At 49.8% G+C, this 17,568-nt stretch overlaps 1 protein-coding gene across 2 annotated transcripts in view; it reads left to right on the top strand.

Moving 5' to 3' along the window:
• ZBTB17 (zinc finger and BTB domain containing 17) overlaps nt 1-17,568 on the top strand; it is a 32,490-nt gene that overhangs the window by 8,331 nt on the left and 6,591 nt on the right. For both annotated transcript variants that reach the window (XM_060089019.1, XM_060089018.1), the window contains exons 3-4: nt 16,111-16,317; nt 17,188-17,376. In XM_060089019.1, the coding sequence (XP_059945002.1) occupies nt 16,113-16,317; nt 17,188-17,376 (394 nt within the window). In that variant the 5' untranslated portion in view covers nt 16,111-16,112. The remainder of the gene's footprint in view (nt 1-16,110; nt 16,318-17,187; nt 17,377-17,568) is intronic.

The raw sequence follows: 17,568 nt of genomic DNA, 5'->3' as shown, positions 1-17,568 counted from the left end.
CTTCAGTAGTTGTGGCATGCAGGCTCAGTAGTTGTGGCTCATGGGCTTAGTTGCTCCATGGCATGTGGGATCCTCCTGGACCAGGGCACAAACCTGTGTCCCCTGTATTGGCAGGCAGATTCTTAACCACTGCACCACCAGAGAAGTCCCCAATGAACAGAAATTCTTAATTTTAATGTCATTTATCAATTTTTTAATAGCACTTTTTGTTTCTTTTTAAGAAGTTCCTACTTCAAGTTTATAAAGGTATTCCCCCATATACTGTCTTCCAAACATTTTATGATTTTGCCTTTTACATTAAGTTCTTTAGTCTGTTTATAATTAGTTTTGTGTACAGTGTGAGATAAGGAGCTAATTTCTTCTTCCTTTTTTTAAAATAAGCACATCAGCTTGTCCCAGTACTATTTGTTGAAAAAATATATCCCTTTCTTGTGGGTCTTTAATGTCACCAGTAACCATTATCATACATCAGGTGTCCACAAATGTATGGGTCTATTTCTGGCCTCTTTACCATCTATTCTCTATCTGTGTGCCAGTATCACACTGACTTAATTTCTAAGATTTCATATAATAATTCTTGGTATCTGGTAAGGCTTTGGCCCTTTGCTTTTCCATCTTCATTTTAGATTGTGCTTATCAAATTCATAAAAATTGTTGGAGTCTTTTATTAGAATTGCTTTGAATTTTATTAGAATTGAATTTATTACATATCAATTTGGATAGAGTTGACATTTTTATGATATTGATCTTCTGATCCACGAATATGGTATATCTCTCAATTTACATAACTTACCAAATTCTAACATTAGTCAGTGTCTTTACACTTTACTCTCAAGCAGTTAGGACCTTAATTCACTTTAATTCCTAACAGTCCCTCCTCAGCTTTTAGTCTATAGGTGTATATGTTCTTTTTCAATTTTAGAAGACGTCATTTGTTCAGTATTTGTTTAGATTTACTTATTTCTTACTTACTACTTTAGTTGGTCCTCACTCCTTCTTGCATTTAATACTTTCATTCTGGGATCACTTTTTAGCTACCTGAAGTGTACCTTTTATAATGTGTGAATTTGGGCTGTAGTCCATTTGGGGGCCATCTAACGGTTACAGATTCTCCCAGGGAGAATTTTATACCCCTCCATTTGGTGCCAAGATTTCATATAGGCTTTTTCTGTGCCATCTTCTTTCCACTAAGATATAACCCTTTGGGGCCAGCTTTATTCTGGAGGGCCCTCCCGAGAGACCTCCCTTCTTGGCGGCAGGGAGAGAACTCGAGTTTGCTCAGTTCTGCAAACGCCCTCGCGGCCCACCCTCATAGCTCCACTTGCTCTCTGGATTCTAGCCTTTGCTTAAGTTTGTTTCATCTGTCAGTATTCCTTACTGACTTGCCAGTTCTTCGATGCATTTTAAAAGATGTCAAACAATTTTTCTTCAGTATTTGTAGCCGTTTGTAATGAGAGCCAGCCAGGGTACCTGGTGTGCCCTGCTTCCAGAAATTAAGATGCTTCAGAGTTTAAATTTTGTGTTTCATTTGGCAGCAACAAACTCTGCAGGTTAGAACTAAGACTTAGCAATGTACACTTCTGACTTTTTTTTATAACATGTTTTGTGACACTGATTAGTATAAGGAAAGGGAGTTGGTAAGTGCCAATTAATGACAGAGAGTTTGCCCTTTTGGGACAGACTAAGGACCTGGTGAACCCAGAATTCCGTGTCTGTCCACGGAAGTTTTGTCCTTGTTTAAAGTGAAAAGAGGACAGCTTGTAGAGTGTGGTGGACTTTGGCCTTGAATCTGGGCATGTCGTTGAGACCTGGGTCAGATGACAACCCCTCTAAGCCTCATTTTGCTCATCTGCACAATGGAGGTGATCATATTAATACCCTCCCAGAGGACTGTTGTGGGTGTGGATGAGGTAGCATGTATATATGAAACACTTTGCAGGCAGGTTGCCACGGCAGCTACGCCAGTTACTCCCTTAGTGGCCCCTGTTAGACGTGTGCTCTCCACAGGTCGCTGCCCTTGGGAAACAGCGAGCCTACTATTTCTCTTGGCAGTAACCTCCCCTCAAGCGTTTAGCATGGCGGGACTTATTATTAGCAAGACTGTTTTATCTAGATGCAGTCCCACAGTCCCACCCACAGTCCTTTACCAGGACTCACAATTTCCTTACAGCTGGGTAATACCCCATCAGGCTGGGAAACTGTAGCCTCTGTATGGGACTGTCTGATCAGTTACTTACATCCAAGCATTTATTTGTACCTAACCAATGAATGTATTTAGAACTTACATCGGTATTGACAGGTCTGACCCAGTGTACCGCCTTCTGCTCCTGCTCGCTGGGGACATACACTGACCTACAGTGGAAACTCAGTCTCTTCAGTCTTTGCCAGTTTGAAACTGGAAGTGGTAACTTGTACTTATTCATATTTCTTTGATTATTAGTGAGGTTGAACATCTTTTTTCTGTATCGAGTATATTGACCACTCGTATTTCTTCTTTTGTGAATTGCCTGTTCATTTCTCTGACTCATTTTTCTGTTGGGAGATTTTTTCTTGTTGTTTAATTTTAATAACAGCTTTATTGAGACAGTCTCATACCATACAATTCACCTATTTTAAATGTTCAATTCAATGGCTTTTAGTTTATTCACAGAGTTGTGTAGCCGTCACCACCAGAACATCTTCATCGTCCCCAAAAGGAACCCACAGCCCATTAGCAGTCACTCCCCATTTACCTCTATCTCCCCCAGACCTAGGCAACCACTTTCTATCATTATGGATTTGCCTGTTCTGGGCATTTCATATAAAGGGAATCACGCAACTTGTAGCCTTTTGTGGCTGGCTTCTTTCACGTAGCATAATATTTTCAAGGTTCATTCAGGTTGTAGCACATATCAGTACTTTTCTTATTGTCAAATAATACTCTATTGTATGGATATACCACGTTTTATTTATCCATTCATTAGTTGAGAGACATTTGGGCTGTTTTGACCTTTTGACTATTATGAATAACGCTGCTGTGAACACTTGTCTACAAGTTTTGTGTGGATGTACGTTTTCATTGTTGATTAATTTTAAGAGCCTTTGATATATCAGGACTATTAACCCTTATTTTGCATATAGGCTGTAAACAGTTTCCCCCAATTTATATTTGCATTTGGGAAGTTGAGAAGATAAGGGTAGAAATGTGAATGAAACAGAACATTTAGGTTTCTGACCAGTCTTTCATACCCCTAAGAATTAAGTTTGTGTACCCTCACTTCTCCACCCTAGTCCCCATAAGCAGCCCCTTGGGGCTGGCAGGCTTCCTTACATGGCCGTGCAGGTGCTCTCGCTCTCTCTCTTTCTCTGTGTCTTTGTCTCTCAGCCTGCCTGCCCTAGAACCAGGCAGCATTTAGGGTGGTTTCCAAGTTTCTCTCAGAAGCTTGCACTTCAAAATAGTTGGCTGAAAAACCTCCAGGGTTGCAAGTCATCCATTAAAAGGCCTCACGCCGCTGCAGGTGGTGGGTGGGAGGGGCAGGAGGTCCGCAGCGCTGTTTCTTCAAGGGCCGGCGCTGGGGCCTGAGCTGCTTCTAATCCTCCCAGGGCTGCTGTCCAAACACTCTCTTCCGGAGCGACACTCAGCATCTGGATTTGAGTAGCCTCACAGTTTTAAAAAATCCTTGGAAATTGAGACATTGAATTCTTGACCACTTTCTCTCCAGGCCTATCTTAAGTTTTTGAGGTCTCTTAGAATATTCCTCTAAAATATCCTCTTACACATTTAGTTTTGCCCAGTCAAGTTTTACAGAATATTAACTTTAGTTTAATCCTATTTGGAATAGTAAATGTACGACTTGATGTTGGCTTATATAGTTCATAGATGTTCGTATACAGTTTGTAGTTGATGTTCATGTCGTATATAGTTCATGTTCATAGTTGGAAATCTTAAGATTTCCAATATAGGGAAAGTTTTAGATGAAGTAAAAAAACTCTGCTAAATGCTAGATAAATATCTCATTTTTATTGTCATTCACATGGTGTCTGTTACACTTCAAATGCATGCATTTATAATCTTATTAATGAAATCATTTACTCAATATTTATTAAATCTTAACAGTAGAAGGGACCTTCACAGTTACTAATCGTAATGAGGAAACAAACCCAGAAAAAGACAGTCACATGAAAAGCATATGCTACATTGAAGTCCATATACGTCTACCTCCTCATAATTAGTATTCAACCTACTTTTCTCTTTTGCTTTGGATTCTTGATCTTAACTAATACCATGGGACAACTAATCCTTCCTTTGGACTTGGTATAGTCTATTCTCTTCCTCAATGAAAGCCTCGTTGCTCCTCCAAAATCATCATGTTCTTTGTAGAAAGAAGTTAGCGGGACTTCCCTGGTGGCGCAGTGGTTAAGAATCCACCTGCCAGTGCAGGGGATATGGGTTCAATCCCTGGTCCGGGAAGATCCCACATGCCACGGAGCAACTAAGCCCGTGCACCACAACTACTGAGCCTGCTCTTTAGAGCCCACGAGCCACAACTACTGAAGCCTGTGTGCCCAGAGCCCATGCTCCGCAACAAGAGAAGCCACCGCAATGAGAAGCCCGTGCACCACAACAAAGAGTAGCCCCTGCTCGCCGCAACTGAAGCCCGCACACAGCAATGAAGACCCAACACAGCCATAAATAAATAAATAAATAAATTTTTTAAATTAAAAAAAAGAAGGTAGCTTTTGCCTTCAAGTACAAAGCACCTCTGCCTTGCCTTATGGTTACGGTTGAGTGGAATAAGCATTGAAGTTTGCAGGGCCTTTTCCTGATCTTTTTTCAGGTTGAAGCTTTATCTGTCGTGGGTGCCTGGGTTACTGATGAGATTTTACCTCCATTTTTAGAAGGTAGGGCCAGGAGGAGAGCATTGGGTTCCCCGTTTTCCTGTAATAGATCGATGTTGCTGGCATGGGTTTATATGTAGTCATATAAGAATGATGATGATCAGCGGCAGCTCTGTGAAGTGGAAACTTTTATCATCATCTGCATTTTACAGAAAGGAAATTGAGGTGCAGAGATTTAAGTACTCTTGCCTGAGGGACTTAACCAGCTTTGGCTGGATTCCAAGGCAGGGGTTTTAACCGGGTGTGGGGAGTCAGTCAGCCCCCTGAGTGTGTGTGACTCTCCCAGGAGAGGCCTTCAGTGCCTTCGAAGTGTCGGAGGGGTTCATCTGGGTCTGGAAAAGGCTACCAGCTGCTCCTCTAGGGGATTTTCCATTTTGTCCCCTTAAGGAATTTTTGCTCATCATGTTTTCCCGAGTGACACATTCTTTGTGCAAATTATCATAATTTTCCATTTCCCTTATGAGAAATTTTTCCTGTTGAGAAGTTTTCAGTCACCAAGTCTTGTAGAAAAAGTCTGAAAGGTTTTACGGTGAATAGAAACAAAGAAACTCTGACTTCGTGGACATTTTCTTTTTTTCTCTCTTTTTTCTTTCTTCCCTCCTTCCCTCCTCGTTTTACTTTCTCAGTTTTAATATTTTAATAGATAACATTTACAAATGGTAAAACAAAACAAACAAACAAAAAATCCAGAAAGGATACAGAGTGAAAAGTGTAAGTCCTTTCCACCCTTCCCCTGCTGCTCTGAGGGGATCCCCGTTACCACTTTCTTGAGATGTGGGCGTTTTCTTTGAAACGTGAGTAAGAGGTAGGAATTCTCAGCCTGGGATGTGGGTTTGGACGAGCATCATGGCCCAGCTTCTCCCAGGAACGGTCAGGTACTAAATATTAAGGGACGTTGAGGCACTCGAGGAAGAGGTACTTAAAACCTTCAAAGGACGTTATAATATTCAGCAGGAGGGCCGCTTGCACAGGCTGCTCAGAAAGATCCACAGTAATTGTGTTGGATTCTGGGCACCAGCCACATCCTCCTGGTGCCAGCGGGGGGTGACGTCGTCCCATTCTTCACGTCCTGAGGGTCCAGCGCCGCGGGACTTCCTGAGTTGTTTTTCTGCTTCTGCTCTTGCCCCTTCAGCCTGTTCTTCTTACTCATGCAGCCAGAGTGACCTTTCAGAAATGTGAGTCTAACCGTGGCTCTCTCTTGCTTAAACCCCTGGCATGACTCCCATCAGCTGGGGATGAAGCTAAGTCCTGGTATGATAGGTGGGGCCTCCAGCCTGTCCCTCCAGCTGCATTTCTCACCACTTTTTCCACTCATTTGTTAATCTCATGATGTGAAGCGTGCTGTTCTCCCCCGGCCCAGTCCCCAGGCGTGCACACCACTCTTTGTCGTGCATCCACACCGTTGCTTGTGCTGATCTTTACCTGGACGCCCTTCCTGCCTTCGTTCGTGTGTTTTTAGATGTACTAGGCGCCACTTCCTTCCAGGTTGGCACTCGGTGGCACCTTTCAGCTCTCATCAGTGGGTAGTGACAGTCTGGGTCTTTCTCTCCGGGGGAAGGTCCTCGAGCGTGGGTGCCCGCACAGCCTTGGCCCTACTCCCCTGGGAGCCGCCAGCTCCCAGCAGGGCTCCCGCACTGGGTAATGCTCTGCAGTTGACCTGAAAGTCCTGTCCACTCCCCTGTCCCCTCAGCCCACCACATGCAAAGATTGGACCCCGAATCCATCTATATTTGACTTGAGTGGGTGATTCTTCCCAGGCTTTCTGCCCTAAGTCACACAATCACAAAGACCTGACAGCAGACGTTTGAAGCCAGGTAGGAACAAAGTCCATGTGCTTTTTTGTCACGTTGGACTAGAGTGTGGCTACTTTGGTCTCCAACTGCCTTCCCGAGGCCTTGACCAGCTGCCTTGTCCGAAAGGAGCCATGCGATTCACTGGTAAAGGGACTTCACTGGGATAACCTGGTTTGTTTTAATTAATTCATTTTTTCCTTGTTTGTTTCACTGTGTATCAGTCACAGACTTTGTTAGAGAAAAAATATCTAATTCTACTTTTGCCAAGATTTGTGCAATACTCCCTGTTATTTATCTTCTTTAATCCTCACAGCCGTTGTGTATATGGTGGTTCTCCAATTTAATGGGTGAGCAATCTAGAACTCAGGGAAGCTCGCTTGAGCCCCCCTTGGTAATATTGGAGCCAGGATTCAAATGCATGGGCTTTGAGTCTGAGTCCATAGGTCTTGTCTCTTCTTTGTACAGTAATCTCTCCCAGGGTGGTCCCATTCCGTCTTGTGGCAAAGACCAGAATGAAGTGAAGAGATCTGTTCAACCATCTCTGCTGTTGACATCTCAACTGTAATTGGCCAAAACAGAACTCTTGCTTTCCTCCCACTAAACCTTTGCTCCCACAATCACTCCTCACCTCAGTAAGTGGCACTGCCACTTGGCCAGGCTACAACCTTGGCCAGGTTTCTCAGGCTAAAAATTTTGGTGTCATCCTTGACTCCTTTTTTTTTTTTTTTTTTTGCGGTACGCGGGCCTCTCACTGTTGTGGCCTCTCCCGTTGCGGAGCACAGCCTCCAGACACGCAGGCTCAGCGGCCATGGCTCACGGGCCCAGCCGCTCCGCGGCATGTGGGATCCTCCCGGACCGGGGCACGAACCCGTGTCCCCTGCATCGGCAGGCGGACTCTCAACCACTGCGCCACCAGGGAAGCCCTTGACTCCTTTCTTTTCTCAAAACCCGCATCTACTTGATCAGCCATATGTTGGCTCCACCAAAACATATCCCTCATCTGACTACTTCTTTCCACCTCCACCTTGGTGGAGGCCACCTCCCTCTCTTGCTTCTTTCATGATGTTCCTATGTCCACGCTTGCCCCCTTGCAGTCACTCTTCTGCTCTCAACCCTCCTAGGGCGCCCCAGCATATTTAGAACTCCAAAGCCTAACTGGCCTCTAAAACCCTGAGTGATCTCAGCCTCTCCTGCTGCCGACCTCAGTGCTTCTCATCCTCTCACTCGCTTCCTCCTTTTCAGGCACGCCGGCCCCTTTTGCCAAGGTCACACCCGTCTCAGGACCTTTGCATTTGCTCTACCTTGTACCTACTGTAACGGTCCCTGGGCTTATGGTAGCATGGCTCACTCTTCATTCTGGTCTTTGTTTAAATGTCACCTCCTCAAGAGAGGTCCTCCTTGACCCTTCTCTTAGATAGTTAATAGCCTCTGCCTCGGCTTGCTTTGGTTTTCTTCACGGCACTTAGTATGTGACATTATGTATTATATTGATTTATTGCCTGTCTTCCCCACTAGGCTCAAAGTGAGAATCCTGTCCCTAAGGTGAGCACAGAGTAGGCACTCATTAAATGTTTGAGAAATTCCTTGGTCTTTGTTTATATCTGTTTCTTAATTTATGGACTGAGGACCCCTAGGGGGAATGCAGTAGGTATGAGTAGTTGTGCAGCTGTATCACACCACAGATCTTCTGTATATTAGGGGAGATTTATCATTCACTTACATAGAACTGTTTCTCAAATACATATTAATGCTGTTGTGATCAATAGACGGGAAATTCATTTTTCATAGTGGTTTTTGTCTATATTTTTTCACTTAACAAGCACCCAAAGTACAATGATCATTTCATGAGGGTCCACAGAATATTTTGACCTTGAGTTGGTCATATTCAACAAGGCCAGGAACTCGTTCTATAGCAGGCCTGTACCCCAACTTGATTTGAGGGCAAAGTCCTAGGTAGGTGCTATAAACAGCTGTAAGGAAGAAACAAGAAGTCGGCCTGCCCAGCAATGAGGTTATTAAACTTGGTAGGGGAGTCCACCTACCAGTATAATTTCAGGCTGTGTCCATGTGCCACCACCACTCAGGCAGTACTGGGCAGAGGAGAGCAGGGGGGACGTTGGGAGAATGATCAGACCCCATGCCAGTGCCACATGTTCTGATTTTGTCTTTTTGGTAGCAAGGCCCTTGATTTATCCCGTGTCAAGCTTCAAGAGTCCCCAGAGCAAGGACTAGCATGATGGGTTCTAAACTGGCACAGGTGCTGGGATACAGGACACACTTTCTTCAGGGCCAGCCAGCCTTCCCGCTCAGCCACGTTCCTAGAGCAGTGGGGTCCATCGGGGGTCAGGGAAAGGGATGTCCACTCCCTCTTCAGAAGTGTGGTTAAATTTAGAGATAGCACAAGTTGTTTAGTTTGAAAAGCAAAGTCAATAGCACAGTTTAATTTTATATTCAGACATTATTTTTAGATTTAGAAAAAAGTCATTGTTTTTTATAACACAAACTTCAACAAAGCAAACGGTACTAAATCTTGGCAGGGAGCATTCTGTAGAAGGAAGCAGTGCTTTTTTAGGGTGGGGGCCACTATTCAGGAGAAGATGAAGCGTTTGGGGCTGTCGGGAAGGGCTGAGTCAGGTTTGTGTGTTTCTACAAAGTGGAAATGGACTTTAAAAGTTTGAGAAACACAAGCTTAATATAAGAGCTGTGTTTGCTGGGCAAGGAGGAAAGTTCCAGCACGGCTGGTTTTGTTGATGTTTGCTTCTCTGCCACGTTGCGCTGAAGAGGGACGGGTTGTCACAGCAGGTGGGTTGGTGGAGTTGAGCGGGTTGCTGTCATGTTCGCAGGGCTGGCCTGCCGGGAACTTCCGTTCCCTTGGCCTGAGTTTGTGTGTGCCAGGTTATGTACACGAGCCACCAGTGTTTCTGGAAAGTCAGGAACGCTGATCCCTGTCACCCGCTCTCAGGTGCCTCGAGGCCCTTGGATGGCTGTCTCCTGCCCAGGCCTGCAGCTGGCACAGCATGTTCCGGGAGCCGGGGACCGTTGTTCATCAAGGTTGGCGGGCGTCTCCTGGTGGTGGCCAGTTGTTTCCTAGCTAATGGTTTCCCTCTGTGCGGCAGTTTGGAAATGCATGCAGTTCAGTGCTTGCTAATAACCTGGGCAATATTTCATGTTTGACAGGTGCCCATTTGACTCTGAGATGGAGTGTTGCTCTGTGGACCCACTTAGAGCTCTGGGCAGGCGCTCCAGCCTTCAGCCAGGAGCACCCTTGGGGTTTATGGAACAGTTGTTCAATATAAAGTGCTTCCCTGACAGAGAAAATCGCTCTGAGTGGTTCTTGCCCAGTGCCCCCCGTCTCTTCATGTTAATTGGGCTCCGGGATTTTTCCAGACTGCATTTAGAAGGAATAATGGGTTGTGATTACAACATCTAAACAAGGTTCAAGTCACCAAGTAGTTTTTGTTTTGTTTTGTTTTGTTTTTGCGGTACGCGGGCCGCTCACCGTTGCGGCCTCTCCCGTTGCGGAGCACAGGCTCCGGACGCGCAGGCTCAGCGGCCATGGCTCACGGGCCCAGCCGCTCCGCGGCATGTGGAATCCTCCCGGACTGGGGCACGAACCCGTGTCCCCTGCATCGGCAGGCGAACTCCCAACCACTGCGCCACCAGGGAAGCCCAACCAAGTAGTTTCTGAGTACACCCGAGGTGCCCAGCGTAAAAGGATATGTAGAAACCATCTGATGTAGTCTTTGGCCTAAAAAAAATAGAGAGTCAGCATCTCTGCTTCCTGGTAACAGTCGTTTGCTGAGTGCTTACCACGTGCCAGGCACTGGGCAGGCCCTTTGCTTACGTTACCTAGCTTAATCCTGTAGAGAACGTGGGAAGTAGTCCCCCTGGCTCCACTGTGCCAGAGGAGAGCTTTGCTGCGGGTCACGGGCGGGTGTGGGAGGAGGCAGGACCTGGAGGTGAGCCTACTTGGCTTTGGCCCCAGAGGCTCTGCTGCATGCGTGGTGCCGAGCTGCCTCTCAAGTCCTGACTGCTGGGGGCAGCAGGGCGGAGCTTGGGGCCCGGTGTAGCCATGCTCTTAGTGTTTAGGTGATTGGACTGTGCCACACGTGGTGCCGTGCTGCTTGGCGTGCTGAAGACCCTCCATAAATGCCATTTTGTTGTTACTGTGGGGATCTGGGAATCAGGTTTTGGTGAATTGAGCAGAGTGGATTTCATGACCCAGGGAGAAACTTTTCTCGCGGCAGCAGTCTGTGTGTGGATGTTTTGGATCCGAAAGGCAAGTGAGATGGGTTGTGTTTTCTCCGGCGCTCCACCGCCCCTCACTCCTGTCCGCCTTTGCGGCTCTTTCCCCTCCTCAGGGCAGCCCTGGCCAGAGCGTCTGGGAACATGGTTGGAAACATCCCATCTCTGCACGGATTGAGTGTGGCACTTTTACCTCACTTTTTTCTTGTTACAAATTTTGTTAGATTTTGAAAAATGTTCCCGTATAAAGGTATATGAAATGCACATATTTAGTTTAAATAATAAATCTAGGTGTATCCCAATAAAGAAATACAGCACTCCCAGGATCTCAGAAGACCCTAATTGCTCTTCCTCCCACCCAGAGAGAATTGTTACCCTGAAATATTTTGTTAATCATCCCCTTTTCTTTACAGTTTTACCATCCGTATCAGTTATCTCTTGCTGTAAGCAAACCACCTCGAAACTTAGTATCTTTAACCATCAGCAGTTTATTATTTCTCCCCATTTTGTGGGTCGACTGGGCAGTTGTTTTTGTTCTACAAGGTGTTGAGGTCACTCGTGTGCCAGCGTTCAGCCGGTGGCTGGGCTGGAGCCCTGGTGCTGTCAGCTGGGGCATCTCAGCTCTTCTTCAGGGGGCCCGTGCACATTGGTGTCTCCTCCAGGGCCCCTCCATGTGTCCTCTCCCCGCAACAGGAGCGCCCGGCCATCCCTGCCGTGGGGTGGCCGGGTTCCAAGAAAGCAAAGCAGAATCTTCCAGACCTCTTAAGGGCCAGGGCTGGAACTGGCACAGAGTCACTGCATCCCGTTGGTCAGTCATCCCAGGGCCACCCAGGTTCAGCTGGAGTCTCACGGCAGGTGTGGTCGGATGGGAGGGATTGTTGGCGGCCGTCCTCAGAGACTGCGCCCACGGTGCCCGCACATCCATGTCTGGGTTGCCTGTTTGCATCCACACTGCGGGGCTTCCCCAGGTCTCTCACGTTTTCGTTCCCAAATGAATTCCTTGTGAGGCTGGCCAGGGCTTGTGTCCAGCTAGGCTACTTGTCCTCAGGGGAGCATCCCACCTCTGACACCGAGGTCTGCCCCGTCAGTCAGGGATATGGACCGAGCAGACGGCCGTGTCATGGAAGGTGCCCGCTCGCAGGCCGGAGTTGGTTGGAAACACGAGGGCTTTGGGCTCGATGGGCTCTGCGGTCTAGTTCTGTGTGAGTTTTCTGTTGTGCTAAGTTTTGGGGGTCTTTCTTAGAAGCAGCTTTAACTAAGGCCCACACGTAGCACCCTTGAAGCAAGATGAAACAAGGAGGAAGGGACCCCACTCTCGTGCTTAGCGGAGGGCACCGCACACCACGGGTGGGCCGGCAGAACCGCACTCGATCCCCGCCGCGGGTAACGAGCAGCGGGCTGGCTGCTGATCTTGTTACTGTGTTCAGGCCTCCTCAGATGATGCCCCCTCCTTGCGTGCACTGGGGACGCGGCTCCCACATCGCCGCGCGCCCCTGGGGCCCCCATGTCCCTCTGTGTGGCCCAGGCAGGTGCATCCTGCCCCACGCGCTCCCCTCTTTTCCTGGTCCCCTCTAAGCTTGGCCAGATCCTGGTGGGTTCCTTTCACTGTAGAGTATAAAAGAGGAGACAGGAGACAGTCAGAGGACTGCATGCTCATTCTAGAATAACAGTTCACCTAGGTCTGGAGGTGCCCCTCACCGGCTCACCGCACCGTCTTGGGGAGAAGAGAGGGGCTGTTGGAGCTTCGTAGCAGGCAGGCAGCTGGGGGAGGTGAGTGGGTGAGCACTGGACCACAGCCTGGGGGCTCTGAGCTCCACTGCCCCTGGGGGCTGTGCGATTATAAAATCCACGTGCTGCTGACAAGTGACACCATTTAGCGCTCGGCAAGCCCCGCAAGGGCCCTCACACCCCCTGGGGGGGCCGGGCACAAGATGGGGCCTGTGAGTGCATGTTTTAGCGCTGTTTATCTGTTGGTGGGGATGGCCTTTTTCCCCTTTTTCCTTCCTTCTGGTTCCTCTCCCTACTTCCCCCATCCTTCCCTGCTTCCTCCTTCCCTTTTATCCTCGGGTGTTTTCTCTCTCGTCCATTTCTTTCTTTGATTTTGTCAGAATAGATGCCCTTTGAGGACTGTTTCTCTTGTTGGAACAGCTTTGGAGGCTTCAGAGGGAATCCAGAAGCCTCTGGTGTTCTCCCGACACCCACATTTGGGGCGGAGCCCACTTCTGGGCGGGCGTCTCGCATCAGAACACTGCAGTTAGCTTTGGGTGGAAAACATTACTCATGGCGTGCAGCTGCTCCCCCGTGTGTGGGGCGGGGAGGGGCTGGGGTGCTGGGCCACCGCCCACCCTCTCGCAGGGACCTGTACCAGCCTTCTCCCAAGGCCTCTGGAAGTGAGTGCACCCCGCCCCAACGTGTCCCGCCCCCCACCCCACCCCCCACCCCACCCCCCACCCCCTGGGCTCCTCTCGGCCTTGGTCCCAGGCAAGGCCAGTAACCACCTGACCTTGGGGCTGGCAGGTCCCTTCCACCCTGTTGGCCAGGAGTCTTTTCTCATGTTTATCTTCCCAGTAAGTCAGATCGCTTTCTGGCTGGAGGGTTCTGCTCTCAGCAGGCTCCAGCCCAGGGGCCTGGGAACAAATCTGTACCTCTGGGCGGCGGGGGGGGCGGGGGGGCATGCAGGGCATGGGTGCTCAGCCAGTGCTCCCCAGTTGTTTCTGAGCCTGGGAGGTTCTTCCTCCCAGTTCAGTCCTTGGGTTGGCTCCTGGTGAAGGTGAGGGAGCCAGGCCCACTGCCAGGAGAGAAGAGTTTGGATCTGATTGGAACGTTCTGAAGGGGATTATTCTGCAGCTGGTTGAGAAGGCACCTGTGGGCCCTGGTGGGCCCTCCCTTTCTGCACCTGGGGGGTATTTCACCTGAGGACAAAGAGGGTGAACTGGTGATGGGAGCTCAGGGGCTGCCCATGCACACGTGCACACATTTGTCTGCTCACGTGGCTTTTTCCACAGCAGAGAGAAGACAGCTCAGGTCGGTTTGGCCCAGGCCTCTCCTTACCACCTGCCTTTGGTTCCATTTACACCTTAAGCCTGTGTGTACCCCCTTTAGGTCCTAGGCCTAAGTGCCCAGCCTGCCTGTTTAACCCTACAGGCTGTACACTGGTTCTTTTCCATGTCCTCCCAAACTTCTCTGTTTTAGCTTTGACCTGCTCAGGAACAGAACAGCTGAACTTCTCCCTTGCATCCCTTGAGGTCACGAATGAGAACTTGCTTTTTCTAGGGACTGAAGACCTAGAGGAGGATGCCTTTATGGAGTGTCCTGGTCAGTAGCAGCCTTTGCTCCAGCAGCTCCGTGCTGTGCCGGCTGGTTTGTCACCGAGCAGGTTGTTCAGCAGACGCAGAGGGCCCAGCCGCCTTGCGCCTGACCTCTTGACGCTGGGCCTGGCTTCCGGCTCTCCCCTGCTTATACCTAAGAGCTTGAGCCTCAGCCACTTATGATCTGAGCGGTCCAAGAAGCTCTGCCTCTGGCTGGGAGCTTGTGTGTGGAGGCTGGGACCAAAGGACAGTCCTGGGGACATTGGACGGAGACAGAGGGTGTTTTCAAGTCTCTAACAGCAGCAACTCTGAACTCATGACTCAGGGGCTGGCACCCCATGGCACACGGCCTGTTGCCACTGCCTGTCCCCCCTTACTTGATGGAGCCCTACCCACCTACTCGGTGACTTCTCCCAGTTCAGCAAATACACCCTTCCACTTACGAAAAGTTTCCAGACACCATGGGTGGGTGGGCTTTGCATCCTTCAAAGCCGATCTGTGCTGGCTAAGCCACGTGGGCGGGGGCGTGGCTTTCGTTATGTCTCATCACAGCCAGACGGCCATACATGGTCACTGCAGCTCCAGAGCTGCAGCGCGGTGACTCAGCCCCACGAGGCTGATGTAACAGGGGAACAGCCGGAGCCAGTGAGTGGCTGCTGAAACCTGGAGGCCGAGAGCCTCCCAGGGTCATGCTCACCTGCCCAGAAGCCTCCTAGGGCAGCTCTGAGCAGACCCAGGCCTCAGAGGAAAGGTTCTAGAAGGAACTGGAAGAGAAACCACTGTCACTTATCAGATTCCAGGCCAGGGTGTGACAGCCCAGCCCGGTTGGATCTATGTAATGTGGTCCCAGGAGTGGGCACTGACGTTTACTTAGAAATTGGCTCTTTCTTGAAAGGAGAGTCTGCTTCTTTTCCCTAGAAAATGCCAATCCTGAGACTGACTCTGGTGTGGTGTTGAGGGGGAGGGGAGAGCCGTTTTAGATACTTACTTAGTCCTGGCTTGTGCAGTTCAGGATGATTTGGCACCAGGCCATGGAGTTTTTGTGAGCATTTTTACTTGAGACAGTTGTGGAATTTCCAGGCAGCAAGTGAGGCCTTTGACAGAGAAACTGCAGCCAGGCCAGCAACTCCTGGGCTCAGGATCAGAGTTCATCGTTTCTCGAGGGACAGCCTAGAGAGGTTTCTGGACGCAGAAGACTCGCCAGCTCTTGTGTAGTTCCCTGAGCCCATGAATCAGAGGTGGGGGAAGTGGGGGAGAGATGGATCCTCACCGCCCAGGGCCAGGCTTTGCCGAGGACAAGGGAACCTGCACAGACCCCTGTGGGTGCAGCGGGAGGGGGGCTGACTTCTGAGATGCTGGATGATGAAACGTCTGCCTTCCCAAGCACATATTTCACCTGTACGTGACAAACTGAGAAAAATAAGAACAAAATAGAAAGGTTTTCACGAAGCCAAATCTATCCAGTCGAGAAAGATCTGTCTTTTAGTCTAAGATTATGTCATGCATTCTTTTTGTAAAAAAAAAAAGTTAGGCGACCATGTCTTTTTTTTTTTTTTTTTTTTTTTGAAATGCTGACAGTAATCAGTGTTTTGTGTGTGCCTGGTTTTTGATTCTTTAATGTCATTACCTGGCAAGGCACAAAGGTGGCTGTTTTGTGTTGGTCCCTCCATGCTTTTTGGGTTTTGGAACTTTCCTGACCAGTCAGCACAGGAATCTAGAAGCCAGCCCCTGGTCGGTCTGGGCCTGCAGAGGCACCTGCCCTTTGTGGATTTGGTTTCACCCTCCCACCCATCCCCCTGCTTCTCACCTGGGAGTGCTGGGATTGCTGTTGGGGCTGGTTGGTGTCCTCCCTCGTGCTAACTCAAGGGCTCTGTGGCTTTCCCCAGCCATGGATTTTCCCCAGCACAGCCAACATGTCTTGGAGCAGCTGAACCAGCAGCGGCAACTGGGGCTTTTGTGTGACTGCACTTTTGTGGTGGATGGTGTTGACTTTAAGGCTCATAAAGCAGTGCTGGCGGCCTGCAGCGAGTACTTCAAGATGCTCTTCGTGGACCAGAAGGATGTGGTGCACCTGGACATCAGTAACGCGGCAGGTACCCCACTGGGTCCAGGGCCAAGCTTGTGGCGGGCCCCGTGCCACGCGAGGCCCTCCTTTGAGCAGCACCTTCCAGCTGTGGGGTGCGCCAGACCTCCCACACGAGACTCGGCCATGAGTGCGTGGGTACCAAGTTCTTACCACATTTGTGGGCCCTCTTTTGACGGGGAGTGGGGTGGTAAGGGGAGAGCTGGCAGGAAGGGCTCATGCTAAGCTCCGGAGTGAACACAGGACAGGCTCATCAGGAGGGACAGAGAGCGGCAGGGCTCTGAGCCCTGGTCCCTTTCCATTGCTGAGTCAGTCCTCAACCCCCTACCCCAGTGCTCACCTTGACGGGAATGGCAAGGGTTGGGAGCGGGAGGGGTGTCAGGAAGGTCCTGGGATTGAGGAAGGAGCTAACTGGTCCTAGGTTCAGGTTCCCAACCCAGAATGACGTGCCACGCCGCCAGAAGTTCAGGCAAGGTGTCGTTCCCCCATTTTACACATGCGGAAACTGAGGCACAGAGAGGTCAGGTGACTGGCCTGGAGGTCAGGTAGAGAGTTTGTGGCAGAGCCCTGATGAAAGCCAGTGGTGAAAGACTCTGTCCTCTGGTGGTGAAGTGCAGTGGATGGGCAGACAGTGTTCAGGGTGGGCACTCACACCCTCCACCCTCTATGGGTGTGCTTCTTTTTGGAGGCTGTTGTCTGGGTTGAGAATCCCCAGGTTGCCCGCCTCTCCACTGGCCCAGGAGATGGGGAGACAATGGGCTGCCACTGCCACTCTGCTTTTCACAAATCCCTGGATCCTGCCACGGAGTGGAGCAGCTGGACAGGCTGCTGGTGCCAGGCCTCGAGGTGGGTCCGTGATGGCTGTCTGTGTCCTTGGCAGGCCTGGGGCAGGTGCTGGAGTTTATGTACACGGCCAAGCTGAGCCTGAGCTCTGAGAACGTGGACGATGTGCTGGCTGTGGCCAGCTTCCTGCAGATGCAGGACATCATCACGGCCTGCCATGCCCTCAAGTCACTGGCTGAGCCGGCTGCCAGCCCTGGGGAGAGTATGGAGGCCTCGGCCTTGGAAGGTAAGATTCTTGGCAGGCTGTTCCTGAACAGGTGGCTTTTGATGGGAGCTCTGCCCCCGCCTCTCTGTGTCACCTCTTTGGCCTCGCCTGTGTTGTGAGGATCTCGTGGGGAGCAGCCGCGGCGAAGTCTGAGAACGCCTCTCAGAGGGGCCCCGTCTGCCCTCCCTGCCTGAGGGCACCGGCAGCCACGCC

The sequence above is a fragment of the Mesoplodon densirostris genome, chromosome 2, assembly GCF_025265405.1.
Source record: "Mesoplodon densirostris isolate mMesDen1 chromosome 2, mMesDen1 primary haplotype, whole genome shotgun sequence".
Classification (NCBI taxonomy): Eukaryota; Metazoa; Chordata; class Mammalia; order Artiodactyla; family Ziphiidae; genus Mesoplodon; species Mesoplodon densirostris.
This window is presented reverse-complemented; position numbering and strand designations above follow the sequence as displayed.